Source organism: Pezoporus flaviventris, unplaced genomic scaffold (assembly GCF_033815535.1).
Source record: "Pezoporus flaviventris isolate CSIRO_AGI_PZ_B2104156 unplaced genomic scaffold, CSIRO_AGI_Pfla_v1 ptg000047l, whole genome shotgun sequence".
In the NCBI taxonomy this organism is placed as follows: domain Eukaryota; kingdom Metazoa; phylum Chordata; class Aves; order Psittaciformes; family Psittacidae; genus Pezoporus; species Pezoporus flaviventris.
Genome location: NW_026892595.1, coordinates 9,985,185 through 9,999,615, shown reverse-complemented (window position 1 = coordinate 9,999,615; position 14,431 = coordinate 9,985,185). Strand labels below are relative to the sequence as shown.

Below are 14,431 nucleotides of genomic sequence, written 5' to 3'. Positions count from 1 at the left end.
TTTACAGCAGCAGATACTGCCTTGGGCTGGTAGAAGTGTATCTGATGCTGCAAAAAAAATGGTGTGAATTGGCCAAAGTGGCTTAATGTAAAGTGCACCTGGAATTTCACTCACCTTGCAATCATCAAGTGAGTGCCAGATAACCAGAGAAGGAGATAATACAACAGAGCATTTCTTTAAGCTTAAGTGGCTTCAAGGAACATTTGATCTAAGAAGGGAGCAAAGATGAAGCTGGGTCAGACAAGGGCTCCATCCAGCCCCAGGGGTCAGGCAGCATACTGAAGAAACCTGACACAGCCCCAGGAGTGTATAGTTATGCAATAACTTGCCTAGAGGGAGCACTTAGCCCTAAACAGCTGGGTAATCACAGAAGCAGGAGGTTTTATCGTTCTGGATTATATTTGTTCCAGCTGTTTATGTAACACTGAGTAGCTGCAGAAAGGTCGTTCTCTTGCTCTTGAAAACAAACATTGTAAACAGCAGTGTGAAAATGGTGGCTGTTGCCATGTGTGATGCTTGGCCTGTGACCAGAAGTACAAAAGGACAGGTCATGAGCCGGGTAATGCTGCTTCTGGTAAAAATGCCATCCAGTGACACTGGGAAGAGAAAGTGGCAGCTGGATGGGAAGCGTCGTGTGTGTGCAGGGAGGTGACAGTTTGAGAAACTGGTATTCCCTGGGAAGAGTCTCCTCAGAAAGCAAGGGCTGGTTCTGCTCAGCTGTTGTATTTGGTATTTGAATCTTCACAGGCTAGCAAAATATATGTAGGCCTCTTATATTGCAATTCAAAGGCAAAACTGTGCATTCCTGGGATAGTTAGTAGTAAGTAAAGTGAAAATAAATGCTGTCTTAGGAGAGGAGAAAGTGCAGTTGTTCCTGGTGTTCCCCTGCCCTGCTCTGGGGCAAGAGAAGTATGAACTTCAGAGGTGGCATCTCTATAGCAGTGTTCACATTTTCCCTTTCAGCCTTTGTGTGAATTTAGCTAGTTTTGTCCAGCTATAGGATGGACAAAACTCCTCAGCTCCTTTCTTAGCAATTTGCTGGCAGCACCTCCCAGGCAGAGCAGAAGTGTGTGCTGGGTGCTTCAGAATTGCTGACAACAGTGGGCGGCCTCCGCATTTGGTGTCTAGGTTTGTTGCCACGCTTTCAAAGGAGACTGTGGAGTACTGTTTGTAACCAAGTACCCAGCTGGACCTGTACTTTACATACTTCTTTGCAAGGGATTGATTTACAAATGTGTGCTCAGCTATCACACTTTTACACCAAGGGCTGAAACCAAGTCACGGGGGTATGGAAGACAGTTTTGCTGAAGTTTTCTGGGTGAAGTGACCCCAGTTCCTTTGTACGAGTGCAGCACTGTTCACTTTCACTTGAGGCAGTTCCACTTGAAGCCAAAATGTGTTTCTATTCATATATATTCAGAATCTGGACCCTTTAAGATATTTTTCTCCTTTACAGTTGAGGCAGGGATGCAAATACTTACCCCCCTCCTTCACCTGTGCTCACTTTGTGCTGCTCTGTTTACTTGCAGAAGAAGTTCCTGATGGAGAGCAGGATAATGACAGGCTGACCAAGTCTCCACCTCCTCCACCTCCACGGCGCAGTTACCTGCCAGGGTCAGGACTAACCACAACGAGATCAGGAGATGTCATCTATGCACCCAGAAAAGAAGCTGCTGCTGGCAAGGTTTGATGATTCAGACTCTAGGCAATCACACTGTTGATGAGTGGCTGGCACAGAGACACATTCCCAGGCTTGGGCTGTGCCTGCAAACCACAAAATAAGTTGAGACAGAGCTTACATCCTGGAGAGATACTGAAACTGCTTACCAGGAAAAACTGCTGTTAGGCCAAATGAGCAAGTAAGGTTTTATTAGTTCTGTTTACAGGAGTCTTGCTGCTCGTATCTCCTAGCAGTGTAGAAGGCAAGCCACAGGCTGCTTTCATTTGGAGTGGTAAGAAGATTAAAAACAAAAAAAGCATGCCTTATACAGATGGGGATAATCAGCTCAGATTTGAGAGCGTTTTAACAGAAATGCTGCGAATTAGTTTCTGTGGGCTTCCTTTCCCCATCTGTTCTGTTCTCTGAACCAAGCAGAGGGAAGTCCAGGATAGGAAGCCTTTTAATCTGTGAACATCCTATCCCATCAGCAATACTGGTTGGTTTTGAACTGATGAAGTAGCAGTCTTCTTAAAAAGGAAGAGGGACATTGCAATGGGTGAATTGCAGTAGTGTTGAATTTTCCTGCATTTGCTTGCATCAGGAGGGCTCAAGCCTGTTGTCTGTCTGTGCTTTCTCATCTCCTTGTAGGAATGCAGTGAAGACATTGGGCAAATAGCACAACCCAAAGCTCCCAAAGAGGATCAGGCATTGTCTCGGAGCACAGGGCATGCTGTAGCATCAGCTGCAAAAGATGAAGAGGAAGAAGAAGGAGATAAAATAATGGCAGAATTACAGGTATGCCTTCTGGGCTGCACAGAGAATCATAGAATGGTTTGGGTTGGAAAGGACATTAAGGATCACGTATTTCCAGTGCTGCCGCGATGGAGGCAGGAAGACATGAAATCATTTGTACCTAATATCACTTCAAGGCCTCAGCACAATTTCTAGCTCAGAGCATGAAGGAAACTAGATCTGCCAGTTTCACATGATCCCACTTTATTGCACTGGGAGGTGCACATTCTGTAAGCACCCTCCAGATTTTGTTCAAGAGGTCTGGAGCTGAGAGAGTGACCAAGAATGCAGTGGCCGTCACTGCAGGATCTTACACACATAGGTGGGACATTAAAATACTGGTGTGCATCTATCATCTGGTGTGGCTGTCCCTGGCCTAGCATTTCTTGCTTCATGCCAGGTGTTGAGAGCCCATCATTTGTGTTAACATTGGTGGGAACAGAGAATATGGGGTCTTCTCCTGGAGGGCTGTGCTCACTTGTTCTGTGCTAGGGTCCAATGTTTCTCAAAGTGTTTGAACATGAATCATTTGCTGTTCGCTGTTGTGTAACTGGTACATTATTCTGCCAGTGGCATAAAAGTAGTGTTTTCTTGCTGGTCCTTCACTTGATAGCGCATAAGCTGATTTAGTTCAGTGATGGCGATGCTGCAGTAAAAGCCAACTGTTTTACCTACCATTAGAGAGCTCCTGCTTCCCAGGGGCACCTTCTGCCCTCTTCCTTGCCCATATGAGGAAAGGAGATGTGGATCAGCTTAACTGGCTATAATTTCTGATGCTGGGGTGTTTCAGAGCATTGACACGATACGAGATGATTCCTGCTGTCCAGCTGCCAAAAGGAGAGCTTGATGCTGCCTAGGGAGCGTGTGCAGCACAGGAGACATGGATATTAAGCACTAGTAACTGTTACATGTGGTGGGTGCCCCTTTGCTCAGCTCTCAACCATCGGTCCTTCAAGTAGCTGGTTTGTAGGGAGCGAGAGCAGCACTTGACCCTTATCCCCCCATTTGTATGTTAATAGGTAGAGCAACAGGAGAGCTGGGGACAGTGAAACTGTCTCATCCTCTCCTGTCTCTCAGAAAGCAACCTGGTTGCATTGCAACTGGTGACAGTGAAGTGGAGGTTAAGGTCTGGAAACGAGGGGCTGAGTGGAGCTAAGGTAGCTCAATAGGGAATGAGCTACGCTACTTTTGGACACAAGCAATGCTCTTTTTAAACCAATACCAAAATAGCAGGTATACTTTAGAAGGTTGACGGAGTACCATCTTTTAGAAAGGGCAAGCTACTTGATCCAGGAGCAAGAGGCTCATTAGTCTGATACCAGTCACAGGCAGGATAATGGCAAATCACTTATGGGATTCCATCAGTGAAGAACTGAAGGACAGGTGTGAATAGTTATTCTCGTAAACACAGTGTAATCGAACACAGATCTGTCAAAGCAAACAACACTCTCTGATCAGGCAACAGGTTTGACTGCTTAAAGTGAATTGTATCCCTATAAACATTTTTGTAAGTAAGTCGTTCATTTAATCAAATATTATACAACATTCTGATAAAAGTCTGGCATCACAGAGTATAAATAACCCAAAACCTATCATAGGACAATTGAGAGCTGTCTGACTGAAAATGCTGCTCTTGGTGCAGGTATTTAGTCAGGTCCCATAGGAATCAGCTACAGGCCCAGTGTCACTGTATTTTCATCAACAGCCTGGAAATAAGTTTCAAATCCTTACTGTTTATATCAGTTTAATTTAAACTAGTAAAGTATGAGAGCAGGGAGATGATAGCAATCACTTAATGGTAGTAATACATTCACTGAAATACAAAGTCCACATGCAGAACAACAAAATACAGGCCAGACCACAACTGCGTGTCTTGGAAAGAAATAGGAGTTGCAGTAACAAGTTAGCGTCTGCTTTGGGTTAGATGTGAGAAGAGGGAGTGTTTTTATCTCTGAGTACAGGATCAGTGAGATCAGCACTGGGCTGCTGCATCCATGACTAAGTGTGCATGCATGTCCCATTTGAAAAAGCTGTTAAGAATGTGAAAGTTCAGAAGACGCTTGAATAAAATATGGAGGTACCTTCACGGGAAGTACCTTTTTAATCTAGCAGAAAAGGGCATAATAATAATAATAATCAGTAATCAGCTGCTGTAGTGTAAACTGTATTTGGACACTGTCATAGATATTGCTGAGCAAAGGTGATAAATAAACAAATTACCAAGGGAAATAGTGTATTCTTTGTCACTTAAAGTCTAAAGGACTTTAAGTATGCCTTTGGCATGTGTAACTCAGAAACACATCACTGGTCTCATACATGGCTAAGCTGCAGAAAGTCTGTACCTTACTATGAGGGTGGTGAGGCACTGGAGCAGGTTGCCCAAAGAAGTGATAAATGCTCCATCCTTGGCAGTGTTCAAGGCCAGGTTGACAGAGCCTTCAGAGACATGGTCTAGGGTGAGGTGTTTCTGCCTATGGCAGGGGGGTTGGAACTAGGTGATCTTAAGGTACTTTCCAACCCAAGCCAGTCTATGATTCTATGATCTTGTATTATGAGGAGCTAGAGTACTTTTTCTAATAGTTCCCTGTCATCTTAGGTACTCTGGTCTGTAAGTGTATACAAATAGGATGTAACGGAAAAGCAGAAGGAACTACACCCTGATTTTTGCACAGGATTTTTTTCATGATTGTTGCTTTTCTGGTTTTGCATAAAAATGCAATATATATGAGTATAATAGTTAAAGAACAGGCCTGATTCTAACTTGTAATCAGGGCTATTAATTTAATGACAGTTGCCAGGAATTAAATCATTTCCCTAATACCTGATATAAGAATATAATCATCTTGCATGTCACAGTGTGTTTGACTCCTGTAAGCGCTCCTCCCTCATTCCTCTGGCTGGCAGATGTGTCCTGCCTGTGCATCTCACCAAAGGCAGACCATGCCAGTACAGGCCTGCAGAAATGCCAGTGATGCACACTTGCAGCCAGCACTACACACTGGTGGCACTCATAGTTCTTCTACTTTGGATGTGGGAGCCAGTTGGATAGATAAACCCAAAAGAAATGGAAAGAAGATAGCAAGATGAAGGGATGAAAAGTCCAGGCTGTGCCCTGGGGTACCGTGGTCCACAAGCCCATATGCTGGGACTGTCAGCATCTGGCGTGTTACAGAAGACTGTGGCAAAGACATGTGTCCAAGTCAAAGGCGGTTTGTGTGAGGATAAGTGGAGTTAACGTAGCTCTTCCATGATTATCAGCTACTCGGCAGTAGGTATTGTCACAAGTCCAGAGTTTGGATAAGTTTGTATCACCTCTGTATGCCTTCATCTCCTCATCTGTAAAAGTAGAAATCAAGCTCATCTCCCTTCAGGGAGTGTTGAGGTCAATGTGATGAGTTAAAGTGCAACCTTGGCAGACTGGCAGGGATGCCCTGTTTCTCTTAGTCTGATACTCTAAAATCTCTATTATTTCATGAGCTTGTAGATAGTATTATTGAGCTGTGAATGTTAAAAATAAATGCTCTCTTTGTAGTTGGTCATCTCCAGAGATTCCTGTGTAAAAGCTCTTGGTCTCCTGATAACCTGCAGTATTTATTTCCTAGGCTTTCCAGAAGTGCTCTTTTATGGATGTAAACTCAAACAGTCATGCTGAACAGTCCAGAAATGATACACATGTTAAAGACATAAGGCCTGGGACTTTAATGCATCACAAGGAAAAGAAGGTAACAAGTGGCATTTGTAAACATGCCACCCAGTCTTGGCATAACCTTCTTTTCTTCAAAACTAATCTTATATCTCGTGTCCTGTTCTCTCTAACCCCACCCACCACTGCCCAGTGGTTTTCTTCCTTTTATCTCAGTATGGCTCAGAAATGCCCATATGGAACATTATATCGGTCTGCATTATGTGTCTCATCAGCAGTTGTACAATGGTTGCATGAAGTTATATGATGCTGTGAAATCACAATTAAAAGAGGATCCATCAGTTTCTGCCAAAGAGATGCTCATACTCCTGAGAACATCCTTCCAGTGCTGTTCTGACAATGGATGATGAAGCATCTCTCCTAAGGCATGTTCTTGTCTTGAGGAGAATTACTGGTTCCTCTCAGTCTCAAGAGCCACTTTAGAGAGTTTCTGCTTTATTTTGTTCAATTTTTTGGTCCCATAAATAGTTTCTAGATATTGAGAAGTCACGTTCAGTTTATTGGAAGACAGAGTCAAGGTGAATGGGCTGAATTTGCCCTCACTCTGAAGGTTAATGCCCAATATTCACTCTACAGTCATGGGACTTAAAAGAGTTGCCACATGTCTGGGGCTAGAGCCAAGTTGGGGTGAATTTCACAGCTGTGTCTGGACTGGAGTTGCCAATTGAGCTGATTGATGGGTCTTAGTGGGCAGCCAATGTGCAGGATGAAGAAAATGACAGATGTTTCTGCCTTTGCACACCTCTTTTATAAAGTTTAAGAATAATGAATTGAATCATTGCTGGGTGTAGGCAGTCATGCAGGCACAGAATTTTAATTTTTTAGGCATTTTGTGTGTGTTTGCGGGTCAGAAATAGCAGCAACACCTTCTCTGATGTAGCATCATGAGTAGCTTCCCAAGAATTTTATACGAGACATTGCACTTCAATTTCATTTAAGAGAAGGTGAGGCAGGGAGAGAGAAAATGGCTTTGCCAGGTCTCCAAGGCAGAGAAAACCTCAGCTGCCTTAACCACAGTGAGCTGCATCTGCACGGGGCACTGCAGCTATAAAGCACAAGGTGACACCTAGATGGTGGTGTCTGGTCTGTTTTTAGCATCCAAATCCGTATCTCTGCCAGAAGGTACTGCTGCCAGGACAGGGCATTGCACACAGGGACTTGGCTTGGAGCTGCCCAAGCAGCAGCTTTGGTCTAAAGCTGTAAACACCTGGCTGGGAGAGGGTGCAAGTTCAAGGGTATGAGTAAAAGGGAAAAAATTGCTTTGTTGTGGAGTGTTTAACAAACAGCGTTACGGAGGGGAAAAGAAGTGTGAATACCTACCTCTGTTCATCCTCATTACCACTGGTGTCAGAATGAGAAGATCAGACTGTTTCACCAAAACCTGGGTCACTGCTCAGGACACTGCACATCCTGCGGCACACATGTTTCTTCAAAAGGGCTGCCAAGTAATTGCTATAAACTGCTATTTCTGTGAATAACACGGAGTACAGGAAACTAAGATTAATGATGGGATCTGTTTTTGTCATCTGACGTGACGGAGTGTTTGTTGCCTTTAAATATGGAGCCTTATGGTCATGATAAACTCATACAGGAAATGGTTTTTGTTGTGTTTTTATTTTTTTAGTAGAATGGCAGCAGTTGCTAAAATAAGCCATGTTGTACGATGATCCTACGTGATGGGGCACTGGTGCTTGGACAGAAAACTGGCTAATAAAGATACAGAGCAATGGGAACTCAGTCACTGAGTGAGCATATCCACAGGCAGCAGGTGTCATTAAATGTCCTGGCCTAATTCTGGGAGCTTGGACATGTAGCAGGACTGGGAGTTGTTTGTTTACCACTTAGCAAGTCTGGGCCTGAGGTGATCACAAGCCCTGGTGTTTTGCTCTGATCCCAGCTCTCAGCATGAAGTGCAGAGAGCGGCTGCCTGCCCACTGATGCCTCACTGCTTGTGGCTGGTTTGTGCGATGGCTCCTCCTTAGTTAGAAATACGAGGGATGTCAAGGTATCTGGAGCAGCTGCACAGCCGTGTTACTGGTAGTGTAAGCCTTTGTAGAGATGAAGCGTGACTCTGGTCTATTGCTGACTTTCTCACTCCTGCATTTTGATTGTGTGTAAAGTTTTCCTCTGTAAAATCCTCAGACATCGTATAAGAAAATACCGCACGAGGTGTAGAAACTCTGCTTTGTGAATCTTTGTATGCGTGGGGAGTGCATGCACCAGCCAACCTGTGGATTTCTGTACCATCACTCATTCACCTCAGCTGGGAGAGCGACTCTCCTGACTGATCTTCTGCATGTCTCACTGCTCACATAAGTACAATTTGTGTGTTAGAAGTCAGCCTCTAGTCTCAAGCAATGTCAGCAGTAATACTTTTGGCTTATGCCTTCGTGCACTCCAGGCTGGATTCATTTCCTTCTCGGAGAGCCATCTTTTGACTGTAGTTTTCTGTCTTGCTTATACATACATAGGCATGGTGTCTCTTCAGGTCATTCCCTCATCCTGATGATGACTTAACAAGCCAAGGCCCAAAGAAAAGCCTGGTATTATGAAACATCATCTCCAGGGGACATCATTTTGGGAATAGACTACTTTTGAGCTAGTGGATGACTGCTCTGTGTGATGTTTGGAGTTGCTTCTCTAAATGAATGTAGCTCAATGTTTCATTCTGCACCTCCATGGGTGCTGGAGGGTGCCGCTAATAATTTTGAAGGAGTACTTTAAAGCTGCAGAAAGGATTTGCAAACAACGCACAGACTGTGATGCTGTTTGTTAACTGTGACGGAGCACTGCTGCTCAGGTGTGAGCAACATTAGAAGCAGCAAAGTGTTGAGCTTGACAATCAGCTTGTGCCAGTACACAACTTTCTTTCAAGGCCAGCCAGACTCTTGCATTTGGCTCTCTGCTGAGCTAGCCAGCTGCAGGGCTCTGCTGTCAGCCCTTCCACATCAGCCTCCCTTTGATGTGTCCCAGCAGAACTCAATCAGATGCTGTGAATCTTTCCAACTTCAGTCTTACACAAAGTAGGGATATGGGGGGTTTTAGCTGGAAAGTGAACAGGTTGAGGTAGCTCTGTGCTGGAAATAAGGTAATGAGGGTGCTTTCGCATATTCTGGAGGCCTTGCTTAAAACAGAAGCCCTAGGTGACAACCCGTGCTGGCCACACGCATAGAGCACAGAGCAGTAACTTTGCAAGCTGCTCTGCCAGAATCTGGAATTTTGGCGCAAAGACAGGCAGGAATCGGATGCCAACTTCAGCCCTGCCTCTGCAGCAGTACACAGAGTGGTGAGTTCATGAGGTCTGCGCTTCCCCTGAGAATATGGTGATTGATTTTGGGGGAAAAGAAAAAAGTCCTGTAAAGGTGACAGCCCTGAATAACTGAGTAATCCGACTTTCCCCCTTAGGTGTATGGGGCTACAACAGGATCTCCCACAGATAGTGACCATCCTAAAGAGAAGAGGGAAGGGAAAACTGAAGAAGAATTGGGTTCTGATTCATCCAGCACAGATGACAGTAAAATTGGCTTTTCAATGAATGACAGTCCTACATTTAGCAAGGGTTTGTTTGTAGACAGTAGAGACTATTCTAAGAAAAGCCTTCAGAACATGAACGCAAGCCTGTCTGGCGTCAGTTTGCCAGAGGATAACAAACGGAGAGGGGCTCAAGATATTTTAGGCTCCCATTTCCCAGCTGTTGAAACTGGAAAACAAAAGCCAAGCTACAGACTCTCACAAGACGCTCACCAGGACCTGCCGCAGGATGAAGCCTTGCAGAGCGCGGGCAAGTATATCCCCATCAGCAGCGTTGCCCCTCTCATGAGGCACACACAGGAAGCTCCGGGGCCTCAACCTTCCTCGCAGGAGCAAGAAGCTTCTGCAGTCAACTACAATCAGGTTGTGCTAAGACCCAAAGTGTGCAGGAGTAACAGTGTGAGCAGCACTGAAGAGGCAGACTCTCCTCCGGCCAGCTCTCCAAGTGAAGAAAACCCACCCACAGAAAACATCGCCTTCATGATTACCAAAACAGCCGTCCAGGTCCTGTCGAGCGGGGAAGTTCACGACATAGTCAGCCGGAAAGGGGGAGATGTGCAGACAGTGAACATTGATGCAAGGAAGGACGCGGTGTCGGAGAAGGGTACCCCGGAAAGCACGGACAGTGAAGAGCCAGTGGTGTGTTTGGACAAAAAACCAGTCATCATCATTTTTGATGAACCAATGGATATTAGGTCAGCGTACAAGAGGCTTTCTACAATCTTTGAGGAGTGCGATGAGGAGCTGGAGAAAATGATGACAGATGAAAAGATAGAAGAGGAAGAGGAGGAAGAAAATGAAGCACATGAAATCTCTGAGAGCCAGAAGGAAGAGCCACCAGTAGTTAATGACAGAAAAGCCATCACAGAGTACTCAGCAGCTCCTTGTCTCAATGAGCAGTACGTGTTTAACCTTCAGTCTTCCTCCGACTCCACGGAAACCCAACCTCCTGGAGAGGAGGAAAGCACAAAGACAAATTTCAACAAATACCGCCAGATCTATGGGCTAAGCACAGAAGCCAGCTCGGACTCTGCCGACCAGTTTGGAAGCAGGCAGGATTCCAAGAAAAAGTTTAAGTTCAAATTCCCTAAAAAGCAGCTGGCTGCTCTAACGCAAGCGATACGGACAGGAACCAAGACTGGGAAGAAGACCTTGCAGGTTGTGGTCTATGAAGAGGAGGAGGAAGATGGGACCCTGAAGCAGCACAAGGAAGCAAAGAGATTTGAAATCACCAGGTCTCAGGGCGAGGACAGTGACAAAAGTCCTTCTGGGAAGCACGAGGGACCCCCGGGAGCTGCGGTGTCCCTGTCTAGGACGGATGAAATTCGCCAGAGCACATACCGAACACTAGACAGCCTTGAGCAGACCATAAAGCAGCTGGAAAACACCATCAGTGAAATGAGTCCAAAATCTGTCCCTGAAAGCACATTCAGCTCAGAGGGAAGCACTGTCCCCTTCTCTGCCCAGATAGTACCAGAGACCCCACCCCGAGAGCTTGTAGTGCTGGATGAGAGCCTTGCTGGCGTAGAGCCCCCTCCGTCAATCCCAGCCACTGCACGTAAGGTACCTAAGTCCGAGAAATCAAACCTCCAGCTGCTTTCTAAAATCTGCAATAATCACCATTAAACACAAGGGTCTTGTGATTGGTTTGCTTCCTTTCAGGTGGCTTGTTTGGGCTCCCCACGAGGTGTCTAACAGCTAATAGACCATCGGTTTGGTTGTTTGGTTTTATTTTGTTGTTTTTAATCTTTGCTGCTGATTGGTGATGGGCAAATGCCGGGGAGCTGGGCCAAATAATCTGCTGTGTGAAATGACAAGCGTCACTGACATGAAATCCAGGCTGATCAGTAGCTGAGCCGTTTTCTCCATCTGATTCTGGGAATTAACACCTGCGGTGTGAAGCTCCTGAACTTTCCCTGCATGTAGTACTGTGGCTTTGTTTTTGGCGCATGGTGTGCAGTCTCCTCCTCAAGCACCCAGGTTCTGATCACTCCTCCTCCTTTGTCTCCCCTCTCTGCCCCTCCACTCGTTTCCACAGGGCTCCAGCGCTGCCTCCCAGACAAGCCGGATGCCGGTCCCTATGGCTTCAAAAAGTAGGCAAGGAAGCATGGAGAAAGCAGGCAAACAGCACAAGCTGCAGGACCCACGCCAATACAGACAGGTAGTTTTACCCTAAACCCATGTTTGGATGGACATTTGGTGTTGTTTGTTTATTTAAAACCTCCAGTAACTGACTGAGATTATACCAAATATCGGAAGCCTGACTTTTGAGTGAGGTCTAACTGGACATCCTGGATCCTGGGGGCATGACAGTATCTACTGATCTTTTCACCATGCTTGTGCATGCATGTCTGCAATAAAACACCTGCTGCTCTTTTGTTTTCTCTTTTTTGGTTTGTTTCTGTTTTGGTTTGTTTTTAAACTGTGGTATTCATCTGTAATTTTAAGATGCCAACTACGTGTTTACTATCCCTTTGGTCAATGCGGCGGTTCCTTAGGAGAGCTGGGAATGCTTCTGTTCAGAGAGTCTTTACAGGAGGCCTTGGACACTAACCCACTGGCGTAATAGGTGGCAGTAGATGCACATTAACCCTGCGGCCGGACATGTCTCTTCACACGTTAATAACCCAGAAGCATGGCCGATGTAGTGACCGGTCTATAACCCCTAGGTTGCACCTTCTCACAAACGCTTTGTTGTCTCTTTATCTCTTTCTATGCACTCCTTGTTGGGCACTTTGGGTTTTCTACCAGGTCCAGTCCATGGCAGCAAGACTTAGCTCAGGCCTTGAACTGTTAATTCTTACTCTCTGTAGGGCTATTTTCCCAGGTCCTGTTGGTTTATCATGTTACTGGCTTTCTGACAAACTGTCTCCTGCCGTCTTTATTTGCAGGCTAATGGAAGTGCTAAGAAAGCTGGTGGGGACTATAAGGCTACTTCCCCTACCTTACCTGCTTCTAAGATCCCAGCCTTTTCTCCCACTTCTGGGAAAAGCAGCTCAGCACCTGCTTCTAGCGGTGACAGCTCTAACCCTCTTAACCCACCCACTAAAACCTCCATTCCTTCCTCTAACCTTCTCGGTCCTCAGACAGGTCGCATAACCTACTCTACCTCCCTCATCCCCTCCGTCTCTAACGGCTCCTCCAAGTTCCAGAGCCCCACTTACCCAGGGAAAGGTCACCATCCCTCGTTCTCACTACAGACTCAGAACGGCCGGGCTCCCCCTCCTTCCTCCTCTACCTCCCCCCCCTCCTCTACCTCTCTCACTTCCCTCAACCAAGGTATGAAGAGCATCAGGACAATCCACACACCTAGCTTCACCAGCTACAAGGCACAGAACGGAAATGCCGGCAAGTCCACCCCATCCACGGCCAAGGAGCCATCCTAAAGGCTGAGCACAGCCCGCCTGCGAGCTCACCAAGGCTTTTTGTTCGGTTTCAAAGAACCCGCAGCCAATATTATTAACCAGAGAATGTAACCGTTTTGCTGTATTGCTGGAGGCTTAATACTAATCACGTGCTAAACACTGAGTTACTACACTAGGATAGAGTGGAGCTTTTCGGAAAACTCTCTTACCGTTGTAACGATAAAAGAGCGTTTCCTTCCTATAGGCAGCACCTCTTACAGTGACGTGTGAAGGTGTGTGAGTGAGCTTGACTGCGTGTGCACGGCGGTGTACCGAGCATGGGGAAATGTATGGGTAAAAAAATATAGTAAGTTGTTTTGTATAAAGCTATTTTTCATTATGGGGACTAGAAGTGAACAGAGATATACTAAAGTGTGATTATACACAACTGTAAAACTGAAACTAAACTATTTTTCTTTTATTTTGGTGTTATTTAGCTTTGTTACAGATTTCTATTTTTGTCAACAAATGTCATGGTTCCTTTCGAGATCTTTTTGCCAAAACATTTTGATACTATTGTAATGTACATTTGAAAGGAGTATGCTGGACAGTAAACCTCTACACAAGACACAGAACCGGACTGGTCTGAGTGTGTATGAGGCAACTCAACCTATTGCACTGCCATTCAGATTATATTTAAGAATTTGCCAGCCAGGAAAAAAAAATAATAATAATAAATTGTTTCACACATAGAGGTAGTTGCTGATTACTCTTTTCTTTTTCCTTAGCTAAATCCACCCTTTTCCTTCCGGTTTCTTTTCCTGAGACCTGGTAGCCCATTAATGTACTGCATTGTGGATTTTACAATGTACACTTCAGTACTGTTCTGTATACTGGCAAACTTTTGTACATATCTATAAATATCTATAAATAAATACTGTATGTGGCTGGGCACATAGAGTAGTTTTACCACACCAAAGTTAATTTTTATGCATGCTTAAAAATATATATGGGGAAGGGTTGAAAAAGATGGATATCAATCAAATAGGAAAAAAAACAAAGCAAGAAGCTTGCATAGCTCCTGGTTTTGTAAATAAATTTATTTGTATAACACCATAATGTAATATACAGAACTATGATGAGCAAAGATCTTTACAAAAAATAAAGGGCTGCATGCTTATATATTTTGTATTTTGTCACTAGTAACTTTTATAATGGTCTCAATTAGCTGTTGAGCTGTTGGTTTGCCTGAGAGCACTAAACCAGCAGGAGAGAAAATGACTTTATTTTCCCTAGATTAAAGCCATCCATAAGTATTAATTTTACAATGGGGTCTTTCAGATTTACTTGGACAAAAGCCGATTGCTGGAACTCCGTGTTAGAAAACTAGTAAAAAAAACA

General features: G+C 44.9%; 1 protein-coding gene across 19 annotated transcripts in view; it reads left to right on the top strand.

The window, feature by feature from the left end:
- Positions 1-14,214, top strand: part of KIAA1217 (KIAA1217 ortholog) — a 373,707-nt gene extending 359,493 nt beyond the window's left edge. For 13 of the 19 annotated variants that reach the window (XM_061468242.1, XM_061468241.1, XM_061468243.1 and 10 more), the window contains 6 exons: positions 1,530-1,684; positions 2,309-2,455; positions 6,055-6,174; positions 9,561-11,249; positions 11,725-11,847; positions 12,578-14,214. In XM_061468242.1, the coding sequence (XP_061324226.1) occupies positions 1,530-1,684; positions 2,309-2,455; positions 6,055-6,174; positions 9,561-11,249; positions 11,725-11,847; positions 12,578-13,072 (2,729 nt within the window). In that variant the 3' untranslated portion in view covers positions 13,073-14,214. Of the gene's footprint in view, positions 1-1,529; positions 1,685-2,308; positions 2,456-6,054; positions 6,175-9,560; positions 11,250-11,724; positions 12,073-12,577 lie in introns of those variants that run through there. The other 6 variants (XR_009746054.1, XM_061468238.1, XM_061468253.1 and 3 more) reach the window with 6 other exon arrangements.
- Positions 14,215-14,431: the final 217 nt, after the last annotated feature.